Source organism: Alligator mississippiensis, chromosome 7 (genome assembly GCF_030867095.1).
Source record: "Alligator mississippiensis isolate rAllMis1 chromosome 7, rAllMis1, whole genome shotgun sequence".
Taxonomy (NCBI): domain Eukaryota; kingdom Metazoa; phylum Chordata; order Crocodylia; family Alligatoridae; genus Alligator; species Alligator mississippiensis.
This window is the reverse complement of record NC_081830.1, coordinates 63,198,565-63,218,109: the sequence shown is the minus strand read 5'-3', so window position 1 is coordinate 63,218,109 and position 19,545 is coordinate 63,198,565. Positions and strand designations below refer to the sequence as shown.

Genomic DNA, 19,545 nt, shown 5'->3' with positions numbered 1-19,545 from the left:
TTCATTATTCTGTGCAAAGTGGAAAAGCTGCAACAAGAGAGACAAAGTCCTTCCACCCCAAATTAAGGTACAAATTGGTAGTTTTTGCTGGAGCTCAGTCTTTTAGGTGTGGTTCTGAGGCTGCCTCCCAGGAAAGACAGACAGGCAAACAGCTAGGACCTTATTGTACACTTCACCTGTTGGGCATTAGGTTTATCAATAATTAGAGTTAGGTTTTCGTTTTCACCACTTCTTACTTAGTCTTAAGGGTAAGAGGACAAAGAAGATGCATTAACTGAACAGGGAAGATCCAACAGAGTTTAGGAATAAACTGTGGCTGCCTATACATATGCTCATTCATATGCTAATTAGAACAATCCAACATTGCCTCACCATCACGTGTATTAAGCCCTGGTGGGTTTTTAAATGGCTGTGGGGGTGCTTTATCTAAACTTTATTGAATGAGCTTTAGAAAAAGTATCCTGTGGCCATTTTAAAATGTGCAGAGGCTTAATACATGTGACGGTGACTGATTTGAATTAAAGTGGCTGTCTGGGAACCGCTGTAAGGAAAACGCACTCCCCCACCCCAAGCATGTGTATAGGCAGCCTACTGCCTAACTGCTCATTGCTGTCAATACTGAGGAGGTTCCTGGTGGGCCTTGACACAACCTTTATGTGCTCAGAGAGTTTTGTTTGTCAAAACTGAGGTATCTAGGGATTTTAAAAACCCACAAGGTTAGCACAAACTGAAGTTTAAGGATTACTTAGGTACAGAAAGAAAGAAAGAAATAGGCAAGTGGGATTAAAACACAAACATCCTTTTGTAGATCTAGCCCAAACTGTGTAGTGCATCCATATCTGATATGCTGACTTATGTCCTGAATTGTTGGAGTTTTGCTCCATATCCACACTAGGGCTGTTCTAAGCCATTTCAGTTGCAGTGTCTTTTAGGCACCCATTCCATAGTTCTGGGAACAGTTCTCCAAAGCAGTGGTGTTTGGGAGATATTTAAAGGCCAGTGATGCAGAGTGGGAGCACAAGATTGTATCAGTGGAAGGTGTTTTTGAACCATTTCACAGTCCAAAGAATTTTCATATTTCAAACAGTTCAGAAAAACAGTTCACACTAACTGTGGATTTGATCCTGGATTAAGCAAATTTAAACAAGCAAGTATTTGGCTTGTATGTAATCCATTTGGAGTACCTGAGAGACTCAATTCAATATATTTTACAACTGTGCTGGGAGTGGAGCCAGCAGAATAACTGATTTCTTTGGTTTACAGGTAATTATGAAAAAACAACCATTCCAGGTAAACCCAAGTGAAATTTTCTATAATTTTGGTCAACCAAAAAAATTGGAAAAAATATGTTTTCTAGTTTTTTAAAGCTTACTTTTGATGAACTAAAACAAGAGTACTTTTTAAAATGAACCATTGTTTTGAATTGAACAATTTAAAATGTAAGTGTAAAAAAATGTCAACCCAGCCCAGAAATACCCAGCCCAGATCTGACAAGCAACTTCAGGTACCACAACCAGCACAACTGCACTGGTATGATGTGCAGTCTGGATTTTTTGGCATGGCTAGTTAGCTTGGATGGAACCCCATGCTAATACAGCTGTATTTCAGCTGTACTGAACTAGCTTGGGTATCCGTACTCAGTATTACAATGTTCCACGTAAGCAACCCATCAGTGTCCAAAATCTCACTGGCTACCAATTTACACCTCTGGTCACTGTCTACACATGCGTCTCAGCACAGTAAAGTACTTTGGTGTAAGATGATAGTCCCTGATAGTACTATGCTACAGCAAAGTTAAATAGTTTACTGCACCCTAAAACCAGCTCACATGTAGACTGGGACACTGTACTGTGGAACGAATTAATCTACTCTGCAGTAAAGCGCACATGTAGATGTACTCAGTGATATCTGAATAAGCCATGATGTCATAATAGGCAGCACTCACATGGACTTCAACATGGGTCTGGCCTCAATAAAGGCCTATCCACATGCTGAATTTACTGTGCTCAGTAGCAGTGACTTCAAGCACTTCAGCACAGGCTGTTTCCTATGCTGGTGGCAGGGTAACTACACATAAGGGATTTATACACATGCTGGGTGTGCGGAGGGAAGGGAGAAGCACTTTAATTAAGGCGCCCAGAGCATCTTGCGAATCAGTGCCCTTGCGCTGAAAAACGGCAGTTGGGGTGCTTGAACTAAAGCTTGTTCAGCATCCTGCTCCCGTTTTTCAGTGTGCAGTCACTAATACCTGAGATGCTGGTGTCAGCTGGAGCACAGTAATTACTATATTTCAGCAGACTCAATTAATCACTGTAATTACAGCATGTCATAGCAGCTTCACTGCATGTGTATAGGTGGCCTTAGTTTTTTACGCAGGTTCGCTGCTCAGTGATATTGCCCATTAGCTTGTCTCCAAGATTCTTAGCCCACATGTACTGTGCAGATGTAGCAACACTACTTCTGGTTTAAGGGGTAGGCTTCACTTAGCAGCAAAATATCCTTGAGAGTAGTGATATCAGGCACAGAAGGAAATGCATTCATGTCTAATACCTTCAAATGCAAACTAGATGTAGATATGTAGTTTTTATGATCTGTAGTTTTAGATCATACCACTTCAAATTAAGTGGCTAACATGAATCATAGTGATAACTGGAACACATGCCAACGTTTCTTTAGGAACCAGTTTTTCTGTTCTGATAATCAATTCCCACAAATTTCTGTAATATGTGATAATCTGGTATTATATATGCTTAGATGATGTCTGCATTATATATTTACATGATTCACTAATTAATTACAGATTGTCATGAGTTCTATGAGCAGAAAAGATATAATAAATGAGTCATCTCCTAGTTTTTTGTGTGTGTATTATAAAAAAAATGACTAAGTCATTTTAATTTAAAATTTATGCATATAAACCACCTTTCTCAGGTGTGTTGACATATGAATATTCTGAAAGAAATCTTTATTGTATCAAACAACCTGGATATATATTTTTTTGAAGAGGTTGATAGGAGAAAAATATAAACCAAATCCTGTAGTCTTTATTTATACCAAAGTCTCACTTTAGTGACACGTTTGGGTAAGTACTAAATGCAGATGTGGGCTCTATAATAACTATACCATTTTTTTTATCATATCACTTCAGCATGCTTGACTGAAGGCAAGTAGCTCTCTATCTTTCGTACACTGAAACCAACTAGGTGTAGGACTGACTTTTTTCAGGTTCATTCTTTGAAATGTGTTTCATTATTAGTTTAGAGCTAAGACTCAACTCTGTAGTTTCTGATCACCAAAAAAAAACCAAACCGTTGAGAAAATCTCTCTGGAGATCTGTTCCCAAGTAAATTAAGGCAAAAGGGTCTTACAGCAAAAAATAAACATACAGCACAGCTTAACAGATGTGTAATAAGGTATTAATTAGGGAAAAGAGAAAAAAGAGAGCAGATTTCAAATTCCATTTTGAAATGATAGCACATATGTGTCCAAGCTACTGATTTTCTTATTAGATTGGAAAACACCCGCCCAGCTTCCAAGAGAAGCATTCATAGGAGCAGCATCCTAACAGTTAGATACCCCACTCACCAAGCAACGCTACTAGACTACCTTACCTCACCTCACAGTACCTATACATGTATCAGTGACTATCCAGACAGACACCTTTACACATTTGTTGTAATACTTATTTTTCTGGCACACTTAATTATACAAAAAAAATCCAAAGAAATGCTTACCCGGAGGGAGGAAGGCTGTATGCTGTTGTAACTGCATGTTGGCAAGAGCTTGTTGGTACTGGAAAATACCAGTATTAAAGACTGCGGTGGCACCATTGGTTTTTTCAAGCGCAGGCCTCTTTGGTAATGGGGGAAGTACAGCTTGAGGAATTCCCTGAATAGCAGATGAGTATAAAACAAAGTCCAGGGGAGGAAAAGGAGGGGGAGAGGGAAGGGGAGAAGGAGACAGGGAGGAAGGGGTAAAAAAGGAAAAAGAAAAATCAGTAGAAGGCCAAAAAAACAAATCAGGCAGCACCATGTTTATCCATGAGCAAGCAAGCAGCAAAGCAGACTTAACTACCAAATAAAAAGGCAAGGTAAAAGCTTTAAAAAGAAGCACTACTTTAGCCTAACAATACAGTAGTTCAGGTAAACTTGTTGGAGCTCTAGATTATAATAATTTGCCAAAGTATTTCATTTTAAAACGCTTCATGTTTTCAGTAAGAAGCAACAATAGTGGAAAAAAAAAAATAAAAAAGCTGCACTGCTAGCTCCATGAGGATTGACAAATAAAAGCAATGTTAATAATCTTACAGAGTGAATGAAACAGGTAAGATAATATTAAAAATTATACCCACATTTCCCAAAGTCTAACTAGACATGCAAAAATGTACCACAGCATGCTGGTACTTTAACATTGCATTACAAATGTTAAATCTACATAAGGATATCACTAAGCCATGCCAACCAAACAGATCCATAAATATACAGTAATAAATACAATTTTAATGTCCTCAGTACTTCATTTAGAACATTCTACAAGCTGGTTAAACTGAATGTGGGCTGCTGCGCTTTTAACAACTTGCATTTGGCACATACATTTATATGTATATGACCGTCTTTCCTTTTCATTGTACCAGGAAACCACACTCAGTTTTCCATTGTATTTAAATACTTTAAAACTGAAAAAGGAATATTTACTTATACAAATTAATAAAAACTTGTATCTACAATAAAGCTACATGCCAAGCTAAAAGGTGAAAGGTCATAGTACCAGGTCAAAGGTTGCCTCGAGGGGTCGCTTCAGTGATTTGACAGCCGACTGAGTCTTAATTAGCAGGCAGCGAGCACATGATGGCAATGGGCCAGTGGGGTTCAAGCGCATTAACATAAACAGCAAGCAGAGGTGCATCATGGGGGCAGCAGTGCATTTTTGGGTAGGTGAGAAAAAACAAATAAAAAACAAATCATCGGAATGCCATATACAACGAATAACAAGACTAAGCATGCACAATAAAGGCACTACTGAGTTGTTATTGTGAGGATACAACCTCTATGTAGTTAATTACAAACAAGATACTCTAACAGAAAAAAAGAGTGAAAGGAGAGAGAAGGAGAGTCTGCCTTCTGTATTTTTGCTCAAGTATCCATAAACACAGAAAAAGGCCTCTCTCATGTTTATTATACTCTACTATGGATATCACAAAACAATGTTTTACATGAAGTAGTATTTTAATGGTCAAATCATGTAGCTATGTAAATATAGGACGTTAACGGCTAAGCAAGTAACAAAAATGGACCTGTTAAAATCAGCTATTCGATCACATTAAAAATTTACCTTAAGAATACATCTGAGCAAATAGCCTGCATGTATTTGTGTCTAATACCTTCAAATGTACTGCAGTTCCTACTCCATGTAATTGTCATGTTCAAGCATTCCCAGTTGTGCAATTATTTATTATACCATAATAAGAAGTTGCTTGAAAACCTGCTCCTAAGTAGTTCCAGACCTTACTATTAAGGCATTTTGAAGCACATTGCCCACAGTGCAAAATACTATACAAATATTAAAAAAGAGGACCAAATTAAGTTTCATGTAAAACTAGAAATATTATTAGCAATAATATAGGTGGATAGATTTAAAAAAAGGTAACATATACACACACGTTTATATCTATCTAGATAGATATAAATATACATGTACAAACAGAAACAGATTTAGACTATATATATGTACACACACATGTACACATATATGTGTATATATACATACTGTATACATCAGCAGCCAAAATTAGTAAAATATTTCAATAGCCTGAAACTACTTAAGAGCAGATCTGGTATCACATGCTGTGAAAGCTCATTATAGCGACTGGGATACCTGAACAAACATATCTTCAGCAAGAATAGTTAATAAAAAAATAATCACTTTCTGTCCTCAACATGTTAAATTTTAAAGTAGGGTTTCTGGACTCACCATGGCAGCTGCAGTTGCTGCTGCTTGGGCAGCTGCAGCTTGGTTGACCTGGTACTGGGCAGCCTTGATCTTGGCTTGCAGATGTGCAGGAGGGTGAAAGTATTTGCACTTTTCCCGTGAGCATCTCCCTTTGATATAATCCATACAGACAGTAACTGTGTTGTCATTGGTATCGATCATTGCACTGTCGGCAGGATGAGCAAACCGGCAATCATTTTCTCCTCTGTTACAATTGCCACGCTGATACTCTCGACATACCTGCAATGTTATTTTTTTTAAATGTTAATTTGGCTTGGTAACACTTACACTGTTGGTTTGGGACAGGCAATCGTAAGACACTGTTAGCATTATCAGGTAAACATTTCAGAAAAATTGGGCCTGATCCTTAAAGACCCTAAGGCCCATTTACAGTGCCAGAGAAGGACTACAAAAAGGAGCCTTGAAGTTTGGCGGTTTCTACTCACTTTAAGGGTCCCTTTTTAATGTGCTTTTACTAATGCACACTAAATTTAGTACCTCCAATACGAGGTACTAAATAAATGCACATTAGGCTGCACTAATGTGTGGTAGCACAAGCACACACTTTTTAGATAACACTAAATGAGGAACAGCCTATTCTACTGCGCACTGGCATATTAGCACAATTTTTTTATGCGCCACTTTAATGCTCAGTAGACTAGGCTACTGCGCATTAAAGCATATGTGTAGACACGCCCAGTGCGATGTACAAGAGTATTAGTGTAAGGGGAATCAGGATCACAGAGTCTAAACCCACTGGTTTCAGCTATTGACTATAAGTTGCAACAATACATATGTGTATAATTGTTTTGAAGAAGCAATTAAAACTAAGAAGAGGTTAAAACTGATTGTCCTGTCTTTCATTAAAAAACACATTTCTAATGAGAGCTTAATAAACCAATTAAGTCTGTAACAAGATGACTACCCTAATTCCCTGACGTCAGTTCTACAAGCTACATTTTAAACTTCAAAGCAACTACATGCTATTACCTTTATCATTGAATGTATCTATGTGGAGGTACCTCAGCCACAAGCATCAGTAAGAGCCCTTTATAAGACACTCAGCTGTTCCCTCTTTCTACCACAAGAGGGCAATCCTAAACATGCAATTAAAGAGCCTGTTTTTTCTAAACCTCTGTCATGGTAGATCATTTGTACAGATTTTTTTCAACTAACCCCTTTTTATCTTTCTCTAAGATTATGAGTAGGTAGAGTATTTTGAAGGGAAAAATACAACCAAACTATATTGAAGATATATGTATACTTGCGTCGCACAACTAAAACACACTATTTAAGGAATATTTAAAGAATCCAGATTTCTTTTTGATCCAAAGGAACTACTCAATTCACTAGTTGCTGCAAATATGAAGAATTCCATGGACCTTCAGAACCTAAAAAAATTCCCACTGAATTTAGCGCCCCCAATAAGTACAGAGACTTCTTTACGCAGGTAATTCCTCATATCTAACGTACCAAGATGTTGGGCACTTTTCAACCTGTAGTTTTAACTGCAGTTCATTGCAAATCATGACCAAAATCAATCAAAGCAATAAGTTTTACATACTACTTCCAAAAGACTTTAGAAAATAAAGCAAGTAAATTCACACAACCCCATTTCCCCGCAAGAAATAGATGGTATTTCCTTTTAAATGTAAAGGCATTTGGAGCACTAATATTTCCGCAAGAAGCATCAAAAAGCAAGGTCCTGTTCCCTACAATATAGCCTACACTCACACTGTAGAAGTGGAGAGAACTAAAGAGAAACGCACTTTATGTTTCTTCAGCTCAGCTCCCCACGAAACAGAAAGCTTCACAAGGAAGCATACAATTTGGATGGAACATTTACGAAAGAGAAGGGATGGAAATTCAGTGTGTTTGAAAGCCAAGAGAACTGTCCAAATAACACTGGTGACTTAAAGTGAGCTGTAACAACTGTAAGGCTGCTAGTCATTTTAACCATTTTGAATACAACAGGTTTTAACCAAAGTCAGAAGAATTTCTCATACTTTCCTGTTTATCTAAAACTACTGTTTTACAATATGTTAATTTTTGCCAAGGGGCATGCCATAATTTGTCATATATTTGATATGCAGCTTGATGAGAATGTGTCAGGAAGTATGATACATGGTCTGCTACTCTTACAGATCTGCAAACCTAAATGTTTTTTGTCTTTTCTGATTTCCTCACAAGTTAGCAGAAAAGTGAATGGATACTTTATCCTGTAACTAATATCATCCTTTGCGAAGCCAGCAAATTAAGGGATACAGGCTAAAGTTAGATGTTCTATCTGAAGGAGCATTTCAGCACTTTTAAAAGCAGCATTCTATTTCATCTACAAAAATTGATGTTGCATGCCAGCATCACTCCAGGATTGTCATCTATTTGTCATTTAGGCTATTTTAATAATGCTTTGAGACTGATGTATTAAACTCATTATAGACTCTGGGTCTGGTTTACTTTTCAGGATGTACCATCAGAAGTTGGGTTACAAGCCTCTGGTATGCTATGCCAAAAAGAGGTGGCTAGAGTTGTCTAAAAATGGGTGATACTGTTTGGCTAGGTAAATATGAACTTAAATCACTGTTGAACTAGGGGAATTTATGCCTTTTGTTGGCTTCTTTGCATTTAATCCTGACTTTACCAATGGACAGTACATTTTGCATATAAATAAATCAATACTTTTTTCACTGGTACAACTTTGATAGATCTCCCAGTTACTCATGAGAACCTAAAATGATTTCTGGGTTATATATTTCTGGCAAAAATTATTGTATCTACAAGGAAACTGTCTCTTTATCAGATAAGAAAAGGGAGCTCAAGTATGAAGTATAAAGAATTCACCTGATCAATCACGTTTGGATCAGACAGAAAATGGCAGTCAGACTGAACTGAAACTGGTTTTTAAATTATTTTGAAAGTCAAATTCTTTCTTTAATCCTTTCCTTACTATGCTCTTTTCTCCTTCCTGACTTCTGTTAGCAGCAGGAACAGTAAAACAAAATCACAGTTTAGCTAAATTGGTACTATTAAATATTAGATATCTCTTGGAAATTTCTAATCTCATTAAATCTCCATCCTGATATCCAGATTCTACAGTCTGGTTAAACCTTGCTACACAACCAAATATCTACATACTTATCTTAACCAAATGCAACATCCAAAACCAATAAAATGGTTTCAATTCGAAGTAAGAACTATCAATTTTATTATGAGGCCATTAACATTGATTCAATAACTCCTATTGATTGCCTGTCGTACTCACATTTTATATCTACTCTTCTTAAGGTTCTAGATGTTTTTAATTTACTTTTATAAATTTAGTGAAAACAATAAAAGCTTCTAGTTCTAGAACAACCTTCCTTTAAGGGTTTCAAGAACATGTTAAATCAATTTAATAGTGGAACATTTCATCTTTTAATATACATTTTTAAAATTCTAAACAAAACAAGGCATTTTCAAATTCAGCTACTGATAGCCTCACAATTTTCTTAACTAGACAATAAACTCTGGGGTTAGAAAGAGAAGCCATATTCAGCTCCATTTCCACATCATTGCAAACATTTAAGTGATAGTAAAGATAAAGTCCATTTATAGGTGGTAAAAGCAAGATATATTTTATAGCCAATACACTCCTAAACAGAAAATATATTAATATCCCAAATCTAGATATTCTAAAATTAAAGACAAAAAAAGGATTAAAACACCATTTCCAAGTCCTTAAATGCTATATGTGAATTAATTCACTATGGGAAAAATGAATTAGTTCTCAGAAAAATAGTTGCTCTTATTGTAAAACAGAGAACAAAAGTTCAGTATATAATTGTAGAGAGATGCAATCAGTGAACTTGGATATCCTGTCAAGCACCACTGCAACAAAACAAAACTATTCAGTGTGCAAACCTCCGGGCAAAGTAAGATAGAAAAAAAATAAAGACATAAAGTAAAAACACTGGCCTAAAATATCCCAACAAATCCTTTTGAAATTAGGTTAACTAGGGAACAGACAGTTTGCAAACTAGCAGTGAGGGAAATTTACTAGTGAGGCATTTTCCATTTAACACAAAGCATAACTAGAGTTCCCTTTGTATAGAAGGTTCCCTGAATCCAACAAAACAAATTGTGGCACATCAAAATTGCCTCATTAGTCTAGAAAAATAGATAATAATAATAAAAACTCTCTCCAGTCATTTCTCCTCTACTGTCTTGTCATTCAGATCAATACACTGGCTCGGTTCACAGTCATTTCCCTCCCCTGATCCAAGCCTCACAGCAAACAGACAGAACAAAGACTCCTAATACTAAGTCCCTCTGGGATGATTAAATACAGACACATAACTAGGGGCTTGTCTACCCAAGGATATAATACCAGTTTAAAAAACAGTTAAACAGGTGCCACCCTTGTGTGCCACCACTCTTTCAGTTTCAGAGTAATTTAGCTTATGTTGGAAAGGACTTAGAGTAAATGGATCATATAAGAACTAAGGGCATTTTAACATTTGTTCCTGACGCAGCACCAGGCATTTTTAATTAGTGAGCCATGCTAAATAAAAATGTCCGCATGTCATATGTATCAGTGCCGCAGCACATCCCCACACTGAGAAAATGTCAGTGTAGTGCTTTGAACTAAAGCACATCAAATGTGTTTTATTTCAAAGAGCTCTGCCGCCATTTTCTCAGCACGGAGATGTGCTGCACTGCTGATACACATGACATGCAAGGTTGCCAGCGCAACAGAGCAGGCTCCCCACATGTGTGTATGTGTAAGTGCCCTAAATACTTTGCTGAGTGAGGCCCTTACTGTTACAACAGGCAACAAAGCTAGAGGGAAGTTTTCATGATGAGGCAGAAAGCAGAACTGAGGAAAGGAATGGGTGATTTTTCTTCTGAGCTCTGAAGGCAGGGAATGAAATGGGACTGCAGAAAGGCTGAGCACAGGGCCAGGGGTAAACATCATGAAGTCTGCTGGTTTCTGTTTCAGTGTAGGATTCTTTGGCCTGGCACCATGGGATGTGTGGAAGGGATGTTGCTGAAAAATGAAAGATTTCCTATTCACTTCATTTTAAGCTATGATAACTAGAGAGCTTTTGAGAAGTGTCATAGGATGATGCTACTTCAAACATGCTTTACAAAGGAACAGCAACTCTGCTCTTGTTTATTGTAATGAGACTATTTCCTTATGGTGAAGTGAAGACCAATCCAGGAGGATTTTTCAGGCAATGACAATTTTATATCAGGAAGCAACCAAAAAAACCCACAAAACAAAACAAAAAACCAAACAAACCCAGAAATCCCTTCAGTCTTAAAACTTATTTTCAGGGACTTGTAACTTGGCTGTAACTTTTTTATTCATCTGAGTGAAAAGCAAACCATTTAGACATGTTTTAAGTTTCTTGGTTTCAGATGCTTTGGGGTGCTTTTTTTTAATTAAAAAAAAAAAAGTTTTTTTTTTTGAGTTTAGGCAGCAGTCATTGCCTCTGGGTGTCCTAGGAGAAGTATAGCCCTCCCAGAGAAGAGATGTTTGTTAATTTGCTAAGGTCTTTAGAGAAAGATATAAATAAATCTCCTTTGGACCAAATCCTCCACTTTAACCAGCCATGTACCTTAGCTCCAAATGTCATCTGCTTCATCTGTTGCCAGTGATATAAACTCTTAAGGTGCGTCTATGTGAGACATTTACTGCGAAGCTGCCTAATTAGCTCTGCAATAAATGTCTTGGCATTTACAAATGCAGCCCTATGAGGCTGCATTAAGCTAATAAACTCTGCCATAGGTTAGTACTTGTAAATACAAGTACTGTCCTGGGAAGGAGTTTTTAGTGCGTAGCAACGTACATGTAGAAGACACTGATGGGGCTGGCTGGGACATGAGGGTGCTTCAGTGTGGAGGCTGCCTGCTAGCTAGCTCCACGCTGAAGCACCCTTGTGCCCCAGTCAGCCTCTCTGCAGCACACTGAGCCGGGTCGGAACAGCCCCAAGTTGGCAGGCTGATCTCTGGGGCTCCCTGCCAGCTGGGGCTGCTCCGACCCAGCTCAAGGTCCTGCAGTCCCAGGCTCACATATAAATGCAGTACCCAGGAGCAATAAATTCCAGTACAATGTGTGCTGGAGCTTATTGCTTTAAATTAATTGCACATGTAGAGATACCCTTAGAAGAGTTACTCACAACACTAGGAACCTCGAAGTTGCAGCCTGGTATTAGAAATAAAGGGAAAGAGAATTATTTTTCATTATAAGAAGACAGAACACTTGTGGATTTAGGTCTAGAAATGGGCAGAAAAGCAGTGAAATTACAAATTATTTTACTTTAAAATATCTGAAATAGCAGTGATTTTTACCTCACTTCTTTTTTTCTGAGTAGGTTAATTTAAGGGACTAGTACAAAATTGATGTAAATTAATTTAGAGAAGCTGGCCCTTAATTTTTTGTTTTGGTTTGAGGCACTGGGTCTATCATGCAAATAAGGGTTTGTGAGATTGGGCTCTTTGGGAGTTACAGGATTATTTTTTTAAAGTAAAATAATATAGAACTTGCTATTAAAAAATCTCATCTCTTGTCATTACCATCAGACCGAAGGGAGGCTCAATGGTATGCTGGCAATGTGCAAATTTTGATTTTTTAGAAGAGGCTCATTCTAGCTGAATACCCTAACAAGAGTATGAAACAAACCATCAAAACAAACTGTGCTGCTAACAATTTCTAATTTTTCATTTTAAATATCAAGTCTATGCATTTTGGTTTCATAAACACAAGCATGCAAACAATTCTTATAACTACAGTTAAGTGGAAAGCCACACTGAAACACATTTTGACAATCCGCAGCATAGTGCTGGCTCTGAGCCCACATTGCCACAGACATGATAAGGTGATGAAAACACTGTCAGGCATTTTAGATAAGAAAAGATTCAGGGCAAGGGAGAATAACAGCTAAAGAGGACTAACATTTGTTAGGGCTGTAGCAAAAGAAGATAAACAACAAATAGAAGGTCTCTGAGGAAACTCAAGCAACATATTCCCCCAATGGAAATGAGAAGCTGAAGTTGATCTTTTATCCAGGTAGCTAATGTACCACTATATTAAATGGTTACCTTCTATCAGTAGGCATCCAGCTCTCATCCTAGCTGCTACTACTGGTATCACATATGTTAAAAGGATTTTAATGGCACCTCTAGCTCCTCTTGTATTAGGCAGGAAGTTGGACAAATACATAAGTACATTGATTAAATAACAGCCAAGTCAAGCCCTGTCTTTAAGCTTTAATCAGGATGTTGAATTTGAGTTATGATTTACTTACGTGCTGTTATCTTCCTTCACAAGAAACAAATTTCAGATTCAGGACTAAAACAATATTAATAATAATAATCAATAACGCATATGACTTCCTACCTCCAGCCTGTCTGTCCTCATTAATTTCTGTGCAGCAGCAGCGGCAGCTGCAGGAACTGGGACACCTGGGTTCCCTGCAACCAGCATTGGTGCAGTCGGCAGGATCTCTGCTGGGACCAAGCCCGGAGAGACAGGTCCCAGGTAGGGATTAAAGGCTGCTGATGCATTGGTGGCTAAGCTTGGTGCAACTGAAAACATTGGCTAGAAAAAAGAAAAGAAGAAACTCTTTCATATTTATATTATTCAGTACATCACAATGACCTTATATTGTAAACTTGCTGTTTCAGACTACCTGTTAGACCATGAGAGTGGTATATTTCTGCTATTAAGACAAATACAATATTTGTTCTACCTAAGGAATACAGAACACACATCTAGAATCTTAACCCATTCGGCTAGTAAAATGTTAACTGAGATGGATTTAATCTGTCAGGCCATACTAGATTTTTTCACAGAACTTGGGAGCAACTCTTGTATGTGATATGAGGCAGTGCTTCCACTGTACTTTGACTCAATCTCCCCTTTGCAGGGTCACCCCTCTGTGCTCCCACAGGGCCATGTAAGAAAAATGTCTGACAACAATCATGTCAAATGCTCTCAGATGTGCACATTTAAAATGTGTGCATGGAGAGAGAAAGAAATTTTAGTGGGTGACTCAAGACATCCTCACATCAAATCATTCTTTAAATTCACAGGCAGATTCTCTTATCTACCCTGATGTACATCTGGAGCAGCTCTGCTGAAGGTAGTAGAGTCAATGAGGGGTAAGAACAGAACAGAGCACGAAGAACAATCATTCCTTTTTGATAAAACTAATAAGGCTGTCTACCCAGAGATTCAGTAAGAAGTAAAAAAGCTCCGTCCCTTGATATATTTTGACTAAACTGTGAAGCCAAGGAAAAGAGTTGATAGTATCAGACCGAGAGGTATGCAAATGAAGGTACAGTTTTTCTTTGGTAAGCAACTTAAGAAACCAGTTAACAATATGAAGATCTCATACAATCTACAAATGCTAGGAGGAAAACCTAACTAAATGCAGAAGCCCAACCAAGAGTATGTTAACTGGGCCAGCAACCTATGGCCCACAAAGGGATTGGACTGGGCCATGAAGGTTCAATCCAGTCTGCATTTTACTAAGGGTGTGCTGATTCCCCAGCTGCTTGAAACAGTCTCAGTTTTGTTAATGCCGTGCCCATCACCTGCCCTAGCCCATGTGGAAGGCTGCTCTTCCTCGCTGCAGTGTGTGTTCCCTGGCACAGCCAGAGGGAATGGTAGCCTACATTTAACCCACATTTGAAAAAGGTTGGCAACCACTGTTTAAAACAACTCTGTGCTGTTATATACTGGTATAAACCTGAAGTAACTCCACTGAATAAAAAGGAGTTGCTCTACCGGTACAACTGACAGCAAAATTTAGCCCAGAGTCCTTGTTTTGATATCTGGGTAGAATGGCTAGTAAATGCATATAAAGCTCTCTTCCAACCTAACTCCAAACTGTCTTTGCAATTAACCAGGTGCTGTGTGTATGCATGTGTTTTATATTCTCCATGAAAAGACTGAATTGCTTGGCAAATAAGAAACCAAAATATATCATTGGAAACACTGGACAAAAACATGTATGTACAAAGATTATTTATAAACCAGCCTGAAAGAATGCACCACACAATAAATATTTAACTTTTAATGCTTCATTTGTCCAAGTCTCAGCCAGTTTGTTTATTTTTCTACATTATAGGATTCTTGCAAGCATAACAAACTATACTGAACACTACTTGTCAATTGGTGCTAAACCTTTCTGATTTCATTGGCTACATAATCTGTGGGGAGTTGCTCCACATACACTTGTACTATACAAAAACAATACAAAAATACACAAACTAATAACTTATTTGGAAAAAAAATTGAACTTGTGTAATTCTTAACTAACAAATGACACTGTAATAGTATTAGTTCCCCTTCTGTAATCAAACCAATTCAGGGAAAGGCAGTCGAAGCAGAGGCAAAACATTTTTAGGTGCTCACAGAATCTAAAGGAAATCCACTGGGTTCCTACAAAGCTGCTGCTTTGATTGCTGAAAGGACCTCATCAAACTTCATGCGTCATTTGACTGCAATCCAGAGTAAGTCAGAAGTGGCCACCATAGGCTCATCTACAAGTGTGGATTTACTGTGCAGTAACTGAAACTACTGCACAGTACAAGCATGAGTCTACACACAGTACTACGCTGACTTAAGTGTAAATTGGATACCTGCATCATGCAGGTATCAAATTTACATGTGATTAGTTACTAAGCAGTAAGACATGTGTAGACCCCTGACTGCACAGTAACACTTTGTGTGTGGACTGACTTGATACTAACTTTAGTCCTAAATCAGGGCATACACAGTGTTATCGTGCTTTAACGCCTGCACGTGTAGACACTGGCCTACTCCCGCTTACTGCACAGTAAATTTAAGCCAGTGTAAATACATGTGTAGACACGCCCTGTGAGAAGGAAGGCTATGTGGTTCACAAGAATGGAAGAGGAATGCAAGTTGGGATTCCCAGCCCTGCACTATAGGGACCCTAATTTTCTATGATTCTGTGGTAAGTAAAAAAGTCCTATCCTTGAGGGCTCACAGTTTAGGCTCATAAAAAAATACAACATATAGAAGAAATAGACAGGGTTAGACAGGGGGAGGGAGTGTAAGGGAATTATAAAAAGAGAATAATTTTGCCTGGTAAGTCTTCTTTTTTAACTATTAACTTAGCCAGCATCATTGTCTTAAAGCAGTGTGGTGTAAATAACCTTTTTGTGTGGTGCACAGCATACTGGGGAGGGAGCAGGGAACACTGTGGCAAATAGGGCAGGAAAAAGAATGCAGAACAGCAGAGCAGGAAAGGAGCACAGGGCAGGAAGCAGAAAGAAGAGCAGCAGATCACACAGGGGAAGGTGAATGTAGTGGCCTTTGGGGAGGGTGCAGGGCTTAATTGGTCATATGTGTGCAACAAAGGTTGGCCTCCACCACGCCATCAGAAAACAAAGCCTCTCTCCATTAGTTCAAGCTCTTCTTAAGCAGCTTTTCTAAGGAAAGAATAGAGGGACATTACCAGCTACCTGTTGCTTAGTCCCAAAGAGCCTTAAGCCACTGTGCTGTCTACCTTTGTCCAGTCTCCCACAGCACAGACTGTAGTCAGCATGTGGTATGCTAGCTAATGCTGAGATGTGTCTGTGTAAGAAAGAGGGAGGGGGATATCCCTGCTTAGTAAGGAGTGGTGAGGAGAGGAGGGCGGAGCAGGAGGAAGCCAGGCAGACGCCTGCAGTCTCTGCCCAAGCTGCAGCCAGGGAGCAGAGGGGAGGGCCAGCTCTGCTGTGGAGCAGAAAGACCAGCCTGGAGAGCATGCTGGAATACTGGGGGAGTCTGCTTTAACTTAAACCAGGAAGGGGTCTGGGACAGACATTGCATAAACTGGTTTGAGCCAAATCAGTTAAGTCTGATACTACATTCAACCAGGTTTATCTCAAACTGGTTTATTTGCACTGAACATCTGTTCTGTTACAGGTTTAAACTAGTTTCTGATCACTTAAACCGGTTTATGCGTAATGTCTCTCCCTAGCCTTAGAGCATGATTCTGTTCTAATGTTCTAAACATGATCATAAAAAACAAGCATACTTCTAACTCACTACTTCTGCTGGCTGTAAGTCTGATTTGCAAAGCTGATGAAAACCAGGAGCTCCTACTGGTTTGGAGGAGATTTTGGTTACTCAGCACCTTTGAGCACCAGGCTCTATACTGTATTCTGAGCCATATCTTCTTACTTGAATGGTAAGATCATTTTCTTTCTGTGTTTTACTCTTATAAGCCCTGCAAAATCAGCATGGGTGAGAGAGTGCAAGTGGGATTCTTGTCTGTCTTGCATATCATTGACAGAGTGGTTACTACGCTCCATCAGTTACATTTGTACAATCCCAATGAAGAAAATAAATCATTCCAACCAAGAGCATTATATCCAGTTAGGGACACAATTTCAAAACACAACCCTGTGCATGCATACTAGCACAGGGTTATTCACCACTAATGAATTTCTAATCACTGATATTTGTGCATGCATCTGACAGTGCTGATCTGTAGAAAAGTGCATATACCGTGTGAAGATACAGACACAAGCACATAAATTTAAAGCCAAACAGAAAAATCACAGTGTTAATGCAGCGACAATAAAGCACTCAAATACTGGGAACTGTAAAAAATTCAAGTTGATCCCACAATGATCAATTATATATTCAAGATATTTAACTATTGCATATATTAATGACAGGCAGGAATATACTTATGTCTGCACTAAGCTAGGGAACCCAAAGGGCTTGAGTTTCATACATAATAACTGGGTCTCACAGTCCGTGCATTGAATTTTGTCAGTTGAAATAACCTACAATATCTCCAGTTTGAAAAAAGAAGACACCTGTCGGGGGGAAGGAGGTAATATGATTGTGGAGGGCAGTGATATGCCTGTGCCCTGCCCCTGCCCCTCACTCCCAAGTCACAGACCCCCCCAGCCCCTCACTCCTGACCCACCAGGCTGGTGTCCTTCACTCCCAATCCATAGTCCCTCCCCTCCCACCCATGCCTGCTGATGCCCCTCACTCCTGGCCCACAGCCTGGCACTGTCTGCACCCCATTCTCCTGACCCACAGTCCCCTGCCCCCCTGGTGCCCCTTGACTCCTGACCTGCAGCCCCTCGCTCCTCCCAGCCCTGCAGCATATCCAGGCTGCTCCACCCCTGCAAGCAATGGCAGCAGCCCTGATGCCACCAGCTGGGCCACACAGCTCTCTGCTGCCCCCAAAGGCCCCCCCTCATCCCCTTCCCCTGCTGAAGGGGCAGGCACCCCCCTCCCCCCCCCGTACCCCCCCCCCCCGCTGCAGCCCCAGTGTCTGGACACCTTCTCCCAGCACTGGCAGGCATCCTCCCCTCCTCCCCACACACCCATCCCCTCCACACATACACGCACATGAGAGTCCCCAAGCCCTGGCCCTCCAACCCCCTTCCCCACAGACTTACCTGCATGCAGCTGCTTGGGCTGCTCCTACCACCCTGCCTGGCTGCATGTTGGTAAGTCATGTGATGGCCCCTGCCTCCAATTGCCCACCCCTGCTCCCCCCAGCCCCAAGCAGCATCTTGTTAGGGCAAGCTTGGAAGCGCTTGGGCAAGCTGGGAAAAACTTCAATGCTGAGCAGAGCAAAATCCTGGATGTTTGTTCGTATTTTAAAAAATGGCTGGAATGGAGTTCGGAGGACCCAAAAAGAGGACATGTCCAGGAAAACCCAGACATATGGTAACCCTAAATAATTTTAGTTGCAATTTTACTGAGACACCTAAGCTCCTTTAAATAACAGCCACAGCAAAATATTTCCTGCAACTATTCACATCTCAAATGTATTTCAAATCTAGCTACTTGGATAAATCAATGTGGTGTGAATAAGTTTTCTTGTGGAATTTTTTTTCATTCATTTGATATCATCAATAATGGTATTTCAATATTTCTATTTATTATCATTCCATTTTTAAGATTCTCAATAACAAAAAAATAAACAAAGCAATTTAGAACTATTTTGGCGTAAGTTTGATAATTGGTTAATGATTTCCCAGATCTGGAATTCTGATCATTGAGTTGTAATTGAGTCAGCCCCAATACAGCTGCCATTAACTGGATCCTACTCAGCTTGTATACCAAACAAGTGTCTTAAAGCAAAATACATCATTCATTACTATGTCCTGAAAGTATACTAAAAAAGTCCAGAAAAACTGAATGCGTATATACAAAATGGTCAATTCTGAATGTTCATAATTAGTACCAGTTACCCTAGGCTTATCGAACTGAGCTTTGGACTTTGAGAGATCTAAAGACAAATGCTGTTTAGCTTTGGTCATTTTCAGAGTAATAAAAAAAAATCTGATTGAAAAACATGCTAAACTATTTTTTTTTATAACTAACTCAGAAGTAGTTCTGCTGATTTTGTTCACTTTTCCTTAAAACCCCTCCCCTTCCAAACAATTCATCCTAGAAAGCACTTGTTTGAGAATGTTCTGAGGAAGGGATTTGCAATATAGCTAGCCTTTACAAAAAGGCTACGTGTGCCTGCAACAATTAGTACTTTATCAACAAAAAGGAGATTTGTTTAATCAACAAGACTC

The 19,545-nt window shown here is 39.2% G+C and overlaps 1 protein-coding gene across 16 annotated transcripts in view; it reads right to left on the bottom strand.

Annotated features, from left to right (window-relative positions):
• Window positions 1–19,545, bottom strand: part of MBNL1 (muscleblind like splicing regulator 1) — a 210,398-nt gene that overhangs the window by 18,332 nt on the left and 172,521 nt on the right. For 12 of the 16 annotated variants that reach the window (XM_059731046.1, XM_014602824.3, XM_014602818.3 and 9 more), the window contains 4 exons: window positions 13,370–13,570; window positions 5,971–6,228; window positions 4,768–4,821; window positions 3,735–3,888 (listed from right to left, as the gene is read on the bottom strand). In XM_059731046.1, coding sequence (XP_059587029.1) covers window positions 3,735–3,888; window positions 4,768–4,821; window positions 5,971–6,228; window positions 13,370–13,570 — 667 coding nt within the window. The remainder of the gene's footprint in view (window positions 1–3,734; window positions 3,889–4,767; window positions 4,822–5,970; window positions 6,229–13,369; window positions 13,571–19,545) is intronic. The other 4 variants (XM_014602814.3, XM_014602816.3, XM_014602822.3 and 1 more) reach the window with 1 other exon arrangement.